Genomic DNA, 15290 nt, shown 5'->3' on the forward strand with positions numbered 1-15290 from the left:
GCGTATTAATTACATAATGTAACATGACGTAGACCTATAATCCGTCAACTTATTTCATGACTATATTTTTTTTCTTTGTCTAGACTAATGGAGCATTTTGTTTATCTTTTTTGCTGGGTAAGATGTTTTATAATATGTTACAGTTACACTCATGCAGAGTAGGAAAAAAGGCAGTACCTGTTGTGAATAAGTTTTACGTTGATGGAAAGAGGGACATTGCATGGATTTATAAGTAAGTTAGGCTACTCCTCGTATGACCACTTGATTTTATGGTGGAACCTCAACTTTTTCATAATATCAAAGCAAGTTGTCTCACATGTGAAGTCAAACGGTCACACGCACTCCACATCATCCCGTTGTGTTGTCCACTTGTTAGGCTTGAAAATTCACTATACATGAGGAAGCGTGTTGAGAATAAGTCTCACATTAATGAAAGAAGTGACCTTGCATGGTGTACCTCAACTTCTTCAATACATCGAGACATCATCAAATGTAAACCAAGACATTTGTTTGCCAAAAGTTTTAATAGAAGAAACTGTTACGTTGTTGTAGCAACATGTTTCTTCCAGAATGTGCCATGCTACATATGTTCAGGGGTGGATCTATATAGAGACCGGGGTGGTCCTAGGACCTCTGAACATCAAAGAAATGCTTATGAAGAACCTCAAAGGACCACCCTAAACCCTAGGCCATGAAGGACTCGATAGGATAAATTATAGTAAATTAATAGGATAACATAGTAGATATAAGAGCCACCATTCCCTGGGTTGTATTCGCCAGAAAGCTTGAGTTGCAGAACCGACAAAATGAAGAAGAAGGGTTGTGCTTTTGCACCCTGCTTGTTAACATTGTCGTTTTGCATTCTATCTATCCCTTTTTCTAATTTGGACCCACCATCTTCTATTTTTAAAAAAATTTCTACCCCAATTTTCCGTTCGCCCTTTTTTTTTGGAAAAAGATCCTCGCTGGATCATTTTCCTGAGAATCCAAGAAATTCTGTAATCGTCTGTAATAGAGAAAAATCTTTTGTGCGTTGCGCATTATTTCTGTCTACAAAATCCTTGAATATTTTATATTAGAACCACCAAAGATTGAATTCTGGATCCGCCATTGTGTACATTAACAAGATAATTGCAATTTAAACTTCACTGTTTGATATAAAAAAATTAAAAATTTAAAAATTTAAAAAAATGTGAACCGTTTTCTTTTGCGTATATTTCCAGATTGTTTTCATGTTTCCAGCAGTGGCCAATTTGCAGGATTAAGGTGCCACTGCAACCCATTTCCTGAACAGCCTTTTCTTGCGAAAGTTAAAGCTCTACAATTTTCGACTTCTGCTTTTGTTGGGATTCATTCAACAACTTCCGGCTTTCAACCCATGCAAACTAGAAGACGTGAAAACCCAACTTACATTAGGTTTTTTTTTTTTTTTTTTATATAATTTTTTTTAAAAATTTATATATACACTTTCGAAAATAAAAATATATAAACCCTTTTCAATGATTCTGCATATACAGATTTTGGATTTTTGATGAGTAGTATCAAGTTGAATCAGGACCCTTTTCTTAGTTTCATTTTTGTGGGGGTTTTTTTTTTTTTTTTTTTTTGTTGAAAATAAAACTTCATTAATGAAGGGGAATATTACAATTTGTGATAGATTGATAGATAGGTCTAAACAAAAACAAAACCCTCCATAAACAGAGTAAGACATAGTTGATTTTGAAATTGGAACCTCATCCTTTTTCAGTCATGAGGAGCTACACCTACACCAATAAGGACTAACACCATGTTGATTGGGCTTCAGCACTTTTGACTATGACTCAAAAGCACTTCCATCACACTTGGAACAAAACGTGTTCTGCACTGATGTTTACAATCCCAAATATAGCAAAGTAATTAATTGAATTAAATTATTACTTTGTCCATTTGCCTAAATTTAAGTCCTCTTTGAGTCTTTAGCTTGTCAATTAAACAAGAAATTAGCCCTCGAACAAGAAAATAGAAAAGAAGAAATAATTGTGGTGGGCCACATTCGTGAGATGGGTTCAACGTACTATATTAGGACAAGTTCCCAAACTTCTTTGTGAGCATGTTGAGAGTTCTGTGACGGTTGGATTTCAAAAAATTGATGGTGGATTATTTATATTAATCATTTGTATTAATAATGATTAATATAGTGATTTAATATAAGAGAGACTTATTTCGAGGTTAGACACAGCAAGACGGTCACGACCCAAGAACATATCAGTGAGTGGACCTTTAGGTTCAACCTATACACGAGATATATGATTTTCGAAAGGGTTTTTATGAAAATGAATTATATTCGCACACACCTTAATTTTTTTTTCCAAATCTTTTTATTTTGTTAATATTTTTTGACACACCACTAACATAATAATAAAAATGTTTAGTAATAACAGAAATGTCACATGGCACTATTTCAGTAGTGGAGTTTATTAGTATAGTTAGAAGGGTATTATTGTAATTAGGATGTATGAATATATAAGGGATTGTATAGCTATTATTTCATCAAGTTCAGTTGTATACATTTTGTCTGATCAATCAATACAATATCTTGTTTCTCTCTACCAATTCTTTCTCTTTCTCTGTACCAATTCTTCATATTTTGCAATGTAGTTAATATAACACTTAATAGAAAATATTAAAAAATTAAAAGGGTGTGGAAAAAGTAATTTTAGGGTGTGTTAATATAATCTCTCTTTTATGAAATATCGTGTTATCATGTCAATGTTTTACTTAGCGAATCCAAATATTTTATATATTGAAGACATTATGATTTATGTGTTTTGTGAACATTATTATGGCATGATCATACATTTTTATTATCTCATTATGTATGTTAAACCGATATCTATAGTACTGTCTAGGATCATGATCAACTTCACGTGTATGTTCACACTGCACGTTGGATTTATGTAGTTCCAGCCTGTACTAGTTGCATTTAGCTTTCAAGACTGAAGTGTGATGTGCCTTGCGCCAACTTCACGTAGTAATCACGTGTATTTGTACCTGAGCGTAGATTTATACACCCATCTTGTTCATGTTAGAGTGTCCTCCCTTGCATGAGCTCGTTTGTTTGCATTTCTGATGAGAATATTATATTATAGTTGTTATATTTGAGATTTATCATGATATAAATGTATTCTTCAATTTTGTTTTTGATGAGAATCGAATTTAAAACATATCACTTACATATAAAGAGTAATATACTAGACTGTAGTGACGATATACATATATTCTTGGATTAACTGGTTTAATATTAATGCCTTAGTTTTCATACTTATACGTATGACTCTTAAAATTTATTGAGTATCGAGTTAGGGGATATTATGTTCCGAAATTAATGCAAGGTCTTAGAAGGCCATACCAGTTTTGTCACTTTCTCATCCACCAAAATACACTCACCAGCTACCCCAGCAACTTCCTCTCTCTCTCTCTCTTCCCCTGATGTCAAACTGTACGGTGGAGCGCTGCACTGTTGAGACCAGCAATGGAGTCAAGCTCAGCGCAAAGCTCTTCAAACCCAGAGAAGAAGAAGAGATCAAGAAGGGCAGCCCTGTGGTGTAATTTCTTCTGACATATTATCGTTATCAAACTTTCAAATGAGAATTATTCAAACATGTTTTTAGATGATGATTGATAGTACGGCTAAAAAAAAAAACTGTTGCATTTAAAAGATTTTATAAAATTCTGTTCTACAACTATATTTTGTGTCTAATAATGTACATCTAAAATTTTGTGTTCGATTTTCTCGCTCTTATTCCGCTACTATCAAAAGAACGACATCCCTAACCGGAAATAAGAGATAAAATAAAAGGGCTGCTCAACTGATACTATGTATTTCTTCTTTGATTGGATCACTGAAGACGGAGGTAGAGCAGTCCTGTTTGTGAGTCACCATGAAAGAGCTACTGAGGCTTGCATGTTCTGTGCAATTTTTACTGTCACCCTCAGTGTGTGAATAGCTGCTGCTTTCAACTTTCTCCCCTTTGATTTGAGACTTGGACCCGGTCTTGGGGTTGCTTGTTAATCTTCATCCTATGTTTAATTAATCAGGTGGAACAAGGGTGAAAAAAGTAATTAAGCTCATAAAAAAGAAGATAGATTGAGAAAAATTTAGGTGTAACTGGGGATATTTTTCGTCTCTTTTTATCAGTCATCACCTTATTAATGAGATATAAAGAAGAGAATATATCTCCAGTTACATGTCAAAATCTTGCCAAGGAAAATTAGGGTGTGACTAGAGATATATTCAGTATCTATCTCACTCATGATATTTATATGAGTCAAGTAGTTGCACACATAGAAGTGAATATATCTCTAGTTACGTATAAGAATCTCGACAGATTTACATCACCAAATCAAGAAAAATTTGGAAGTAATCAGGGAATATTCCGGTCTTTGTCTCACTCATCACATGAAAAGTGACGCACAAAGCAAAAATAAATTCCCGATTACATATCAGAATCTCACAAGACTTACATCAGCAAAACAAGGAAAATGAATAAAACTTGATAAATAAATTAAAAAAAAAAGTGTATAACACTCTTACCTTCTTCTAAATTTTCTCTGCATCAGATAGAGCTTGAATTGAACATTGTCTAGGAGCTGGAAATATGCATATCTCCATGTCCTCTTGAGAAGCAAAGGTCAGCAGAATCCCAAGAACCCTACAACGAAACCGAGCACAACGGATAACCCAATCCATAGACTTTGATCCTCGTCGTCGTCCAAATCCTGGCTGTTCTTATTCTCTCCATCATTCCCATTACTTGACAAGCACTCAATAGGAAGTGGGGGACCGCAAAGTTTTGGGTTCCCTTTAAATGCAGAGGCGTTGAAGCTTTGAAGCTGTGTGCCGGTCGGTATTGATCCTTCAAGACTATTGTACGAGACATTGAAAGATTTCAAGAAACTAAGGCTTGCCAATGACAATGGGATTTTTCCGGAAAAATGGTTCAAGGAAAGGTCTAATTCCTCCAAGTTCTTGAGGTTGGATATTTGCTCTGGGATTTCGCCCAAAAAGTTGTTCATGTTAAGATCCAGCTTTTGTAGGAGGTGCAGCTGGCCTATCTCAATGGGAATTCTCCCACTAATGCTGTTGTTCTTCACGTCAATCACGCGAGGAAAGTAAGACAACTTGTACTGCAGAAATGTTGTGTTGGTCGAGGTGTAGATAGGCAGTTCGAGAACATCATCGTTTGCTTGAGGAGAAGTTTCTTCGGATGATAACATGGGAAGTGTACAGAGTTCCTATGGAAATTCACCCGAAATTCGATTGACTCCCAATGCTAAAACAAAGAGCCTCGGAAGAGCCCCCAACCAACTAGGAATCGACCCGGTGATTCTGTGCTTCGATAACCATTGAGGTATTTCGCCGTTGAGCTGACAGTTACTCAAATCCAGCATTTGAAGATTTTGGAACCTGTCGAGATTAGCCATTGCTTCATTCACTTGGAATTTTTCTCTCCGTAAAAGCTTGTCGAAAGAGTACCTTGAGACTCTTGCAGCGCATTAGTACCTTCATTGCCCCTGTGATGTTTGTCAATCGGCTGTAGCTGAGGGAGAGGAAGGACAAGGATTCGAGTGAAAGAATCTCGGGTTGTAGCTGTCCCTCTAGATTGTTTTTGCTCACTCGAATTGCTTTCAGGGACTTGCATGAGTAAAGGCTTGTTGGCAAGAAACCAGTGAAGTGGTTTTGGCCAAGATCAAGTATCGTTAGTTTAGTAAGATTGGACAAATTAAAGGTGGAGATGTTTCCTTTGAAAAGGTTGATTTCCGAGATTCAGTTCAATAAGGCTTGTGCAGTTCATCAAAGATGGGGGCAGAGATATTTCCTTCATTTAGATTGTTAAATTGAAGGAACATGTGTTGTAATTTGGATAGCTTACCAATGTTTACAGGGAGAAAACCGCTCAATCCGTTGGACTGGAGGTCAAGGAATCCAAGGTTTGTGAGGTCGACAATTCTTTCGCTTATGGCACCGTGTAGCAAATTGCGAGGCAACGCAATTTCTTTAAGTGTGGTAGCATTGTAGAAGTCACATGGAAGTAGTCCCGAAAGGTTGTTGTAACCAGTGCGAAACACCTGAAGTTTGGAAAACGCACCTAATCTGTGAGAAATATTGCCACTGAATTCATTGTGGGAGAAATCGAATAGTCTAATCGAGGGAGACAAATGAAGACAAATAGAGGACGGGATAGACCCCGAGAAGCTGTTGTCCATGACGTTGAAACTAGTCAAATTTGAAGCACGTCCGAAGAATAAGGATGGAATTTCTCCATGGAAGTGATTGCTGGACAAATGAACAATCTGTACATTTCTTGGAAGCTGAGAAAGTAAGAGTTCTCCGGAGAGAAGGTTGTAGCTCAAATCGAGGATCTCAAGGCGATTCAAGGACAAGAAGAATCTGGCTTCAAGTGAACCATAAAGTGAGTTGTGGGAGAGATTGAGGTGTTTGAGATGGGTAAGATTTCCAAGTGATGAGGGAGAAATAATACCCCCATTGAGGCCCTTGGATGGTAACTACAATCGTGTGATGTGAAGGTCCTGATCACAAGTGATGCCTTCCCACTGGTAACAATCAGCTGAAGTAGTAGTCCAGTTCAATGGAGAAGAAGACAGAGAGCGAGAGAAGGTCGTGAGAGCTCTGCGTTCGCTTGGATCGCAAACATCATTCATAAATATAATGGAATTGAATAAGAGGATGAAGAGGAAGCCATGAGAGATTGAATGATCCATCTTAGATTAAGATTCTCACAGGTTTGTTTACATATAATATGTTAGTATGAGTGTGATTCATACGGTTTGGTAATAATCTTTATTGTCTCAGATTGCTATAAAGAAGTCTTAATATGTTTATGAGAGTTAATTCAACTTCGTTTTGGATTGAAACTCCTTGTTGATAAGCTTAAGAATAGGACTTATACTTGTACAAGGAATGCAGTCTTGTATTCCTTGTAGGATTGTTATAGGGCAATCCAGGTCTTGTAGCATAAAGCCACAAGCCCCTGCTCTCACAAAACACGCTCTTATAGTTCCAATTACCAATAAGTTGGAGAGTATTGAGTTTTGCAGAGAGGAGAGGTTGTGTGCAGGTTTTCATGTCTACAGGTATGTGTTGGTATAATTGCTGCAGTTCTTACACTTGTATCACATACATAATTTAAGCATTGTGATTTAGTTGATTAATCCTTGTGTTCTTGGCTAGTGTATTAATCTTTCAAGTCTAGTTTTCTCTTACATGTGGTATCAGAGCCAATGGATTTTTCAATTAAGTTCAATCATTGGTCCTTCAATCTGCAAAACTAATTGTGAATTCAGTTAAGGAACAAGTCTGTTTATTGGTTTTATAGAACAATGATAATACGAGTCGTTTTAGGAATACCACTTTGTTTTTTATTTATTATTTTTTTTATTTCTGACCCTGGCAACATAAAAGGGAAAACTAGGGATTATTATCAATCCAAAAGGGGAGAAACTCGTGTTCTTTAATCTGGGAAAGGGTGAACTTATTCTTGCTTGCTTCTTTGGAGATCAATAAAGTGATTTAGCAAAACACATTTATTTTAAACATCATAGTTCTAATTTTGAGAATTATTGCTTTCGCTGTGTTCATTATGATGTCTACATATTGAGGTAATTGTGGTTTCTTAATCCTTTATATGAGTAAAGATGTATCCTGATCAACTAATTATGTTGTTAAAAACCACTGAATGAGGATCGTGTTATCTTTCTGATTCTTCATATTGATGTTGACTCATTCCTTGTTCTATTGTTTTCTCTTGTATTATTGAAATCTGAATGGGAATTGGTGCCGACGGGATTCTGGCCGATAACTTTGGCGATGATTTTGGTTTGGCGCATCTGTAACAATGGTGAATTTACTTTGAAAATCTGCAATGGAGCTGAGGAATTGCAATCGGGTTGACAAATATGCGTCCAGTGATGCATTCGGGTAACTCAGTTCACTGTTTCATGCATGATTAATTGTTCTCCTATGTGTATGATTATAGTGCGATGAGTTGGAGCATAATGAATTAGGGTTTCTGCTATTTCGAGTATACTTGTTTATTTATATATATTGTGAAGGCATGATTAAACTCGAAATCCCTATAGATGCCAACTTGTGATTTACGTGAGATGTCTGGAATCATATTAGTGTAGGCCTAGATATACTCTTCTATTTTTCATTAAAGAGTCTACGTGTATGCTATTGTATGTACCGTCATCCTTACGAGAGCATATCTTGCAAAGCAATTCTTAAAATTTCCTTGATCCTCTTAATTCTTAGCAAGATTTACCTTAAATCTTTGACTGGATGACTAATTTTACAAAAATCTGATCGCTATCAATTTAGTTGTTGGACCTTAAATGTGGTAAATACAAGATATGCTTGTTTGGTTTGGAATGGATTTGACTGCATATGCAATTCAGCAGCTATTATAAAGCAACAAATACAAATGCATATATAAAGTGGATGCCAATTGCTTTGTGATTTATATATAATAGCATATATGAATGAAATCTGTATGCATATGGATATAGCATTTGTGCATAGATGTTACAATTATGGGCATGCAGTTTTATCTATATCAAATAGAACTTGCATAAGCTTATCTACATATTGATGCATGCATACAAGAAAATATATGAACAGATGAATGAACATATATATGTGAAATATGTTTTGGGTAGAATTGTTATTGTGCATATATGACATATCTGTTTACATTGGTGTAATTTGGGTTTTATTTTTGTAATGATCTTATTTTCGTTAGTTGACCCAAATTAGATTTTGTGGCGATATATATTGATCTTAGCCTTAAAAATTTACTTGTATGATTATACATAGGTCAAGCTATAAAATTTGAGAATTAGCTTGTGTCATCCATTATATAGGGATGATAAACAAATTAGCTTCTGTGAGCTGTTGTCTATATTTGTGTACAACACAAATTGACATTGTCGAATGCATATTGATTTAATTTATGAATTCATAAGAAAGCCTGTGCTTATTGTATTGTGAAAATCATGGAGTTTAAGATGCATGCTTATTGTATATGTATATTTGTGATTTCATGATGCATGCTTCCGCTATTATATTTTGGTTGAAATCACAAATAGGGAGGAAGATGAACTTTGAGTTCTCCAGAAGAAATATTGGTCTTGATTATCTCGTTTTAATCAAGACATATTGTTGTGATATATATCCATACATTATCAAGATTTTGTTGATCTTGCTCGATGCATATTGAACTAGTAAGGATCAAATTGAATGCAAAAATATTGTGCTTGCTATTCTGATTTTGATCGTTGTTGAAACAGGTGATTTTGGGTTTATGTGAGATATGTTTTTTCTGAATGGATTGTGACTATCTTTTGATACATAGACTGTTTGCATAATGGTTTAGGTATATATGACTAAACTGAGATTATGCAATTGGTGAGGAATCGGGAACCAATTGGTTCATATCTCCGGTTCCTTTATTGGTTGTGTCGTACATTCTGCTTATGCTTAAGTGGGAGAATCATATATTCGGATGTAAGCATAAGGCTAAGAGTATTTAGGCCCGCCATTATAATTCATATGGATGCTTAAAAACCAGTTTATGGTTTTATTGAAGCAATTGGTTGAATTATTTGTGTTACGTAATTTGTTTAAGTAATGAGAAGGATCCTATTATGTTAGCATTCAAAAAGAAACGAATTTAGTTTCCATATGGATTTTGATTAGTTCATTGTATTGGAATGATTTTTAGTTAATATAGTTGCTATTAACTTGTACTTAACTTGGTTGTATTAAGTATGGCCTACTTAAGTGGGAGCAAATTGGTTTGGTTTTGCTATATTGGTTCACATAATTACAAAGTGCAAATTAAGTATGTTGTGACTTTTGAGTTAATTCTGCGATGCAACAGAAAAGATTCTTAAGTTCAATACTTTAAAATACGTAGGTAAGTTGTATGTGAGGTTAAGCTTTTGTCATCCAAAAGATTTGGTGATCACTTATTTGAATATGGCTACAGTTTGTTATAGAGCTTGTATGGTTGCTCTTAAGGTGAGGGAAAAAGTGAAAGAAGTTGGCATCATTGCGGAACATTTGGCCACTGATTTCATGATTGTTGATCCTTTAACCAAAGCCTTGCCAAATGGAGTTTTCAAAGCTCATATTGCTTGAATGGGAGTGGTGGATGCTCTTGATAAGTGGGAGTAATTATATTTGTTATCAAGAGCTTATGGATGCCTGTTGTGGAATGCTTTACAAGTGGGAGTATGCTGCACAAGGTTTTCTGGAAGCTTAGTGTTTTAGTTTAGAACTTTATGCTTTATAGTTAGTTTTATGCTTTGTAGCTAGATTTTGTTTATGTTATCTAGTTAGTTGATGTTTTCATATAGTTCAACCCTTCCAGATAAATCTGTGATCAGTTGTTCAACGAAAATAGTTTGATAATTCAATAAAGGCTCTTGAGTCAATATTTTTGAATTTTGATAAAGCTGTTGGTGAATTATAATATTTTGGGCTTTATGAGTGGGAGTAAACTTTTGGTTTGCTCATGCGCTGTGAAATGTTACTACAAGCATGAATTGGACTTTGTGATTTATAAGATGAATCTGTACATTGTATTGCAGAGGAGATTATGAATTCATTGTCTGACATGTGTGAGTAGTATCATGTTAATATTGGAGACATATGTGTAAGGCTTGTGTGACCACCTTAATATTGAAATTGATATGATTATTTACTGTTGTGAATCATACTCAAGTGGGAGAATGTTAGAGTATGAGTGTGATTCATACGGTTTGGTAATAATCCTTGTTGTCTCAGATTGCTATAAAGAAGTCTTAATATGTTTATGAGAGTTAATTTGACTTTGGTTTGGATTGAAACTCCGTGTTGATAAGCTTAAGAATAGGACTTATACTTGTATAGGGAATGTAGTCTTGTATTCCTTGTAGGATTGTTATAGGGCAATCCAAGTCTTGTAGCATAAAGCCACAAGCCCCTGCTCTCACAAAACACGCTCTTATTGTTCCAATTACCTATAAGTTGGAGAGTATTGAGTTTTGCAGAGAGGAGAAGGTTGTGTGCAGGTTTTCATGTCTACAGGTATGTGTTGGTATAATTGCTGCAGTTCTTACACTTGTATTACACACATAATTTAAGGATTGTGATTTAGTTGATTAATTCTTGTGTTCTTGGCTAGTGTATTAATCTTTCAAGTCTAGTTTTCTCTTACATAATACGCATATACGCGTATACATATAGGTCAAATGTGCACCACTTTGTACAGTATATACATCTTCTGGAAGCCATGACAGCTACATATGAACATTGTTACGTTGCAACTTGCAAGCTTTTTCTATGGACCAATATTATATAATATTTTGGTTTTATCTGAGATTTCCTTGTATCTTCAAGGTCACGTAAAGATTCTTTATGTGTTAAGCCTACGGATTTGAAGAGGTTTTGATTGGTTTGATTTGACTTTAGTAGTAAACGACAAACAAAAGGCTTCAAAGAGCCAATTACGGGGAATTAAATAATTTTGCATTTGATTATATTTCCTTTGAAAAATGGGTTGGTTTGATTTCTTACAAATGACTTCAAAGTGCCCGAATGCATTTATATTACAATTTTTTTTTTCCTTTTTGGATGCAAGCAACAAGGGGAGACTCAAACTTTGGACTTTGAGTGCAATGGTATAATATTCTTAATCACTTCAGCTACAAACTCTATGTGAGATTAGATTTTTTAAAACTACAGAAAAAGAGAGAAAAATGATTTTCTTTAACGCTACATAACGGAATGGGAAAATGAATTTGGAATCAATTTAATTTTTTTCGATTTTTGTCTTAGGAAAGGAGAAGAGCGAGAGTCGAAGTTTTTTCTGCAAGAGCAAGTAAGGTGCCCTACAACTAATATAAAATGGTCAACCACTTGTATATCAAGTAGAAACTTCAGATATCACTTTCAAGATCTGGCTATTTTTCAAATTGTTTGAAAATGAGTTCTAATACGAATTTCATTTTTTATATATGCTCTCTCGTTTCTTTTTAATCCATATTTCTTATTAATATTTGTAAGAAAATGGCAACTATTTATTCAACGGAGAATTATAATTAATTATAAGGTAGATCACGGAAAACTTGATCACCAAGAATGCTTAAATTCTTGACAAATTAAACGGCAGCCTGCAAGTGAATTTCCAAGTGACTATTTCGGAATTCCATCCTGATGAAATTCGAAGACATTTGCGTATAAATTTAGTTAGGAAAGTTGGATGCATGTTTAACCCTATAACGTTAATTCCCTTTCTGTTTTACTCAGTTGTTAGATTGTATGCAGCAGCAATGCGGTTAATAAGTCCTTTATTTCTCACAGAAAAATTACACTAATCAACATATGAAGCGATCTTTAACATCGGAGAGGAACTGGAAATACGCATGTCGCCATGACGTGATCAAAGCTAAAGAGCCACAAACTCCCCAAAATCCTACAATGAAACCAAGAGCCACTGAAATATAAAACCATGGAATTTCATTCCCATTGCCATGCACATCTTCCATGTTCTTGGTTGCATTATCACTTGTGTTCTGCTGGCATTTGTTTGGAAGCGGGGAACCGCAAAGTCCCGGGTTTCCCTCAAAGGCAGTGGCATCGAAGCTTTGGATCTGAGTGCCTAACGGTACTTGTCCTTGGAGGTTATTGTATGCAACACTGAGTGAAGCCAAGAAATGAAGACTTGATAGTGAAGCTGGGAATCCGCCCGACAGATTGTTTCTTGAGAGGTCTAATCTCTCCAAGTTTGTGAGGTTAGATACCTGGTCCGGAATGCTGCCAACGATGTTGTTGACGCTGAGATCTAGCTCGTGAAGGTTTTGCAACTGGCCTATCTCAACGGGAATGTTGCCACTTAGACTGTTATTCCGGATGTAAATTGCTCGCGGCAAGTTGGATAGATAGTTGTACTGCAGAGCTGTGACAGATGCATTGGTTCTCTGCGTGTAGATAGGTAGTTCGACATCACCACTCTCTGTTTGAGCGGCAGGCTTCTCGGATACAAGAGCCTGTAGTGAGAAAAGCTCCTTTGGAAGTCCCCCCGAAAGCGAGTTGTTGTTCAAGCTTATGAAGAAAAGACGGGGAAGACTTCCCAACCAAGGTGGTATTGAGCCTGTGAGTCTGTTAGAAGACAAATCAAGGGCTTCGAGTTTCTTGAGCTTTGACATCCACACCGGAAAATGACCTTTAAGTTGGCAGTCCGATAAGCCAAAAAGGCGGAGATTTTGAAACCCAGAACCAATCATAGCATCACCATCCGGCAGTTCTTCACCTATAAAATTATTTGGAAGCATAACCACCCTGAGACTTTCAAAACGCATCAATATATGCATAGCGCTGGTGACATTGGTGAGTCTGTTCCTACCAAGCGAGAGGAAGGATAGGTATTTCAACGAAACAATCTCGGGTTGTATCTGTCCTTCTAGATAATTACCGCTCAGGCGAACCGCTTTCAGAAACTTGCATGAGTAAAGGCTTTTTGGCATGACACCGGAGAAGTAATTACTCCCGAGATCAAGCTTGATAAGTTGATCAAGTTTCGAAAAATTCAGCTCCGAGATATTTCCATTCAAATGGTTGAATCCAAGATTGAGTTCGATAAGGTTTGTGCTATTCATCAAAGACGGGGGCAGCGGACCTTCAAGATTGTTGAAATGAAGGAGCATGAGTTTTAATTTGGAGAGCTTCCCGATATGGAGAGGAAGTATGCCACTCAAATGATTAAAGTAAATCTCTAGGATTATAAGGCTGGTGAGATTGACAATGTTGTCACTAATGTGACCGAAAAGCTGATTGGAAGGTAATGAAATTTCGTGAAGCGTCTGAGCTTTGAAGAGATCACTAGGAATAGTCCCAGAGAGAGTATTAAAGCCCGCGCGAAAGATTTCCAGTTTCAAACAGTTTCCTAGTCCCAGAGGAATTGAGCCATTGAAATCGTTGTGGGAGAAATCCAAGACTCTGACTGAAGAGGAACGAAGACAAATGGAGGAAGGTAATTTGCCAGTAAAATGATTTTTACTGACATTCAAGCTGCTCAAACGCCAGGCATGCTGGAGGAATGAAGATTGAATTGTTCCATTGAATTGATTGTTCGACAAATCCACTATTTGAATGTAATTAGATGATAGAAGCATTGGTACTTCTCCGGAGAGAAGGTTATAGCTCAAATCAAGGATTTCAAGGCGACTCAAGGACAACAATAGTCCAGCTTCAAGAGGACCGGAAAGCAGATTGTGGGAGAGATTGAGGTGCGAAAGATGTGTGAGGTTTTCAAGAGAACAAGAAACGCCTCCTTGGAGCCGTTTAGAAGGCAACAAAACATGTGTTACCCTACCATCAGCATCACAAGCGATGCCTTCCCAGTGACAACAATCACTGTAAGACCAATTTAAACGAGAAGAGGACCTATTGAAAGATGACAAAAGAGAGTTGTGATCTGCCTTGTTGCAAGCATGGTTTGTAGAAATGAAAGCACAGAACACAAAAAACAGGAAAGGGACTCCATAAGGCATTATATGACTAGGTTCCGGCATGGTGTTTTTCGCTATGGCTGTACCGGAGTTATATTGCTCACGTCGTTTCGGGGGTATATATACACTCCTTTGTTTGAACCAAAGGCGGTAGAAATGAACAAAGGGAAGAAGGTAATTGGGTAATGGTTTGTATTCTTGTGCTCGGTGTTTGAATTTCTCAGTCTTTGCTAAATAGAGACTTGAGTGAAATGGGACGTCACTAACAATGGAGGGTCTAATCATGGGTTGGCAGCAACGTAATAGAATGTCTACATTGACTTTTCGCTTGTGCTTTTGGACGAGCTAAAAACATTTTTGTCTTGAAACATAGTTGTTTGATTAAAATTTTAAAAGCCCTTTGAGTGTGAAGTAGAAGCACTTTTAATCACTTTGACAATTTTTTTGATGCAATAAAGTTAAGGAAATTCAATTAAATAGGAGAGTTGTGTGGTTAAGTATAAGAAGTAGAAGTGAGAGGCTCATTAATTAATTAATTTAGTGTATTGTCCATGATTGAACAACGTGTATGTACTCTAAGAGAAGGTTACTTGCTTGATTTTTCCTCTTTAAAATTTAAATATCGTTCTTATAAAAAAAATGATACAATTACGCGTAATAATTACATAATATAGCATGATGTAGACCTATCATCTGTTGACTTATTTCATGATTATATTTTTTTCTTTGTCTAGACT

The 15290-nt window shown here is 36.1% G+C and overlaps 1 protein-coding gene and 1 pseudogene across 1 annotated transcript; both read right to left on the reverse strand.

Moving 5' to 3' along the window:
• Positions 1 to 3719: 3719 nt before the first annotated feature.
• Positions 3720 to 6762, reverse strand: LOC137714188 (receptor-like protein 2; annotated as a pseudogene).
• Positions 6763 to 12397: 5635 nt separating this feature from the next.
• On the reverse strand, positions 12398 to 14620 carry LOC137716631 (receptor-like protein 3). The gene has a single exon (XM_068456073.1). The coding sequence runs from the start codon at positions 14614 to 14616 to the stop codon at positions 12421 to 12423; it is 2196 nt and encodes a 731-aa protein (XP_068312174.1). The 5' UTR covers positions 14617 to 14620; the 3' UTR covers positions 12398 to 12420.
• Between the last annotated feature and the right edge of the window lie 670 nt (positions 14621 to 15290).

The sequence above is a fragment of the Pyrus communis genome, chromosome 14 (genome assembly GCF_963583255.1).
Source record: "Pyrus communis chromosome 14, drPyrComm1.1, whole genome shotgun sequence".
NCBI classification, from domain to species: domain Eukaryota; kingdom Viridiplantae; phylum Streptophyta; class Magnoliopsida; order Rosales; family Rosaceae; genus Pyrus; species Pyrus communis.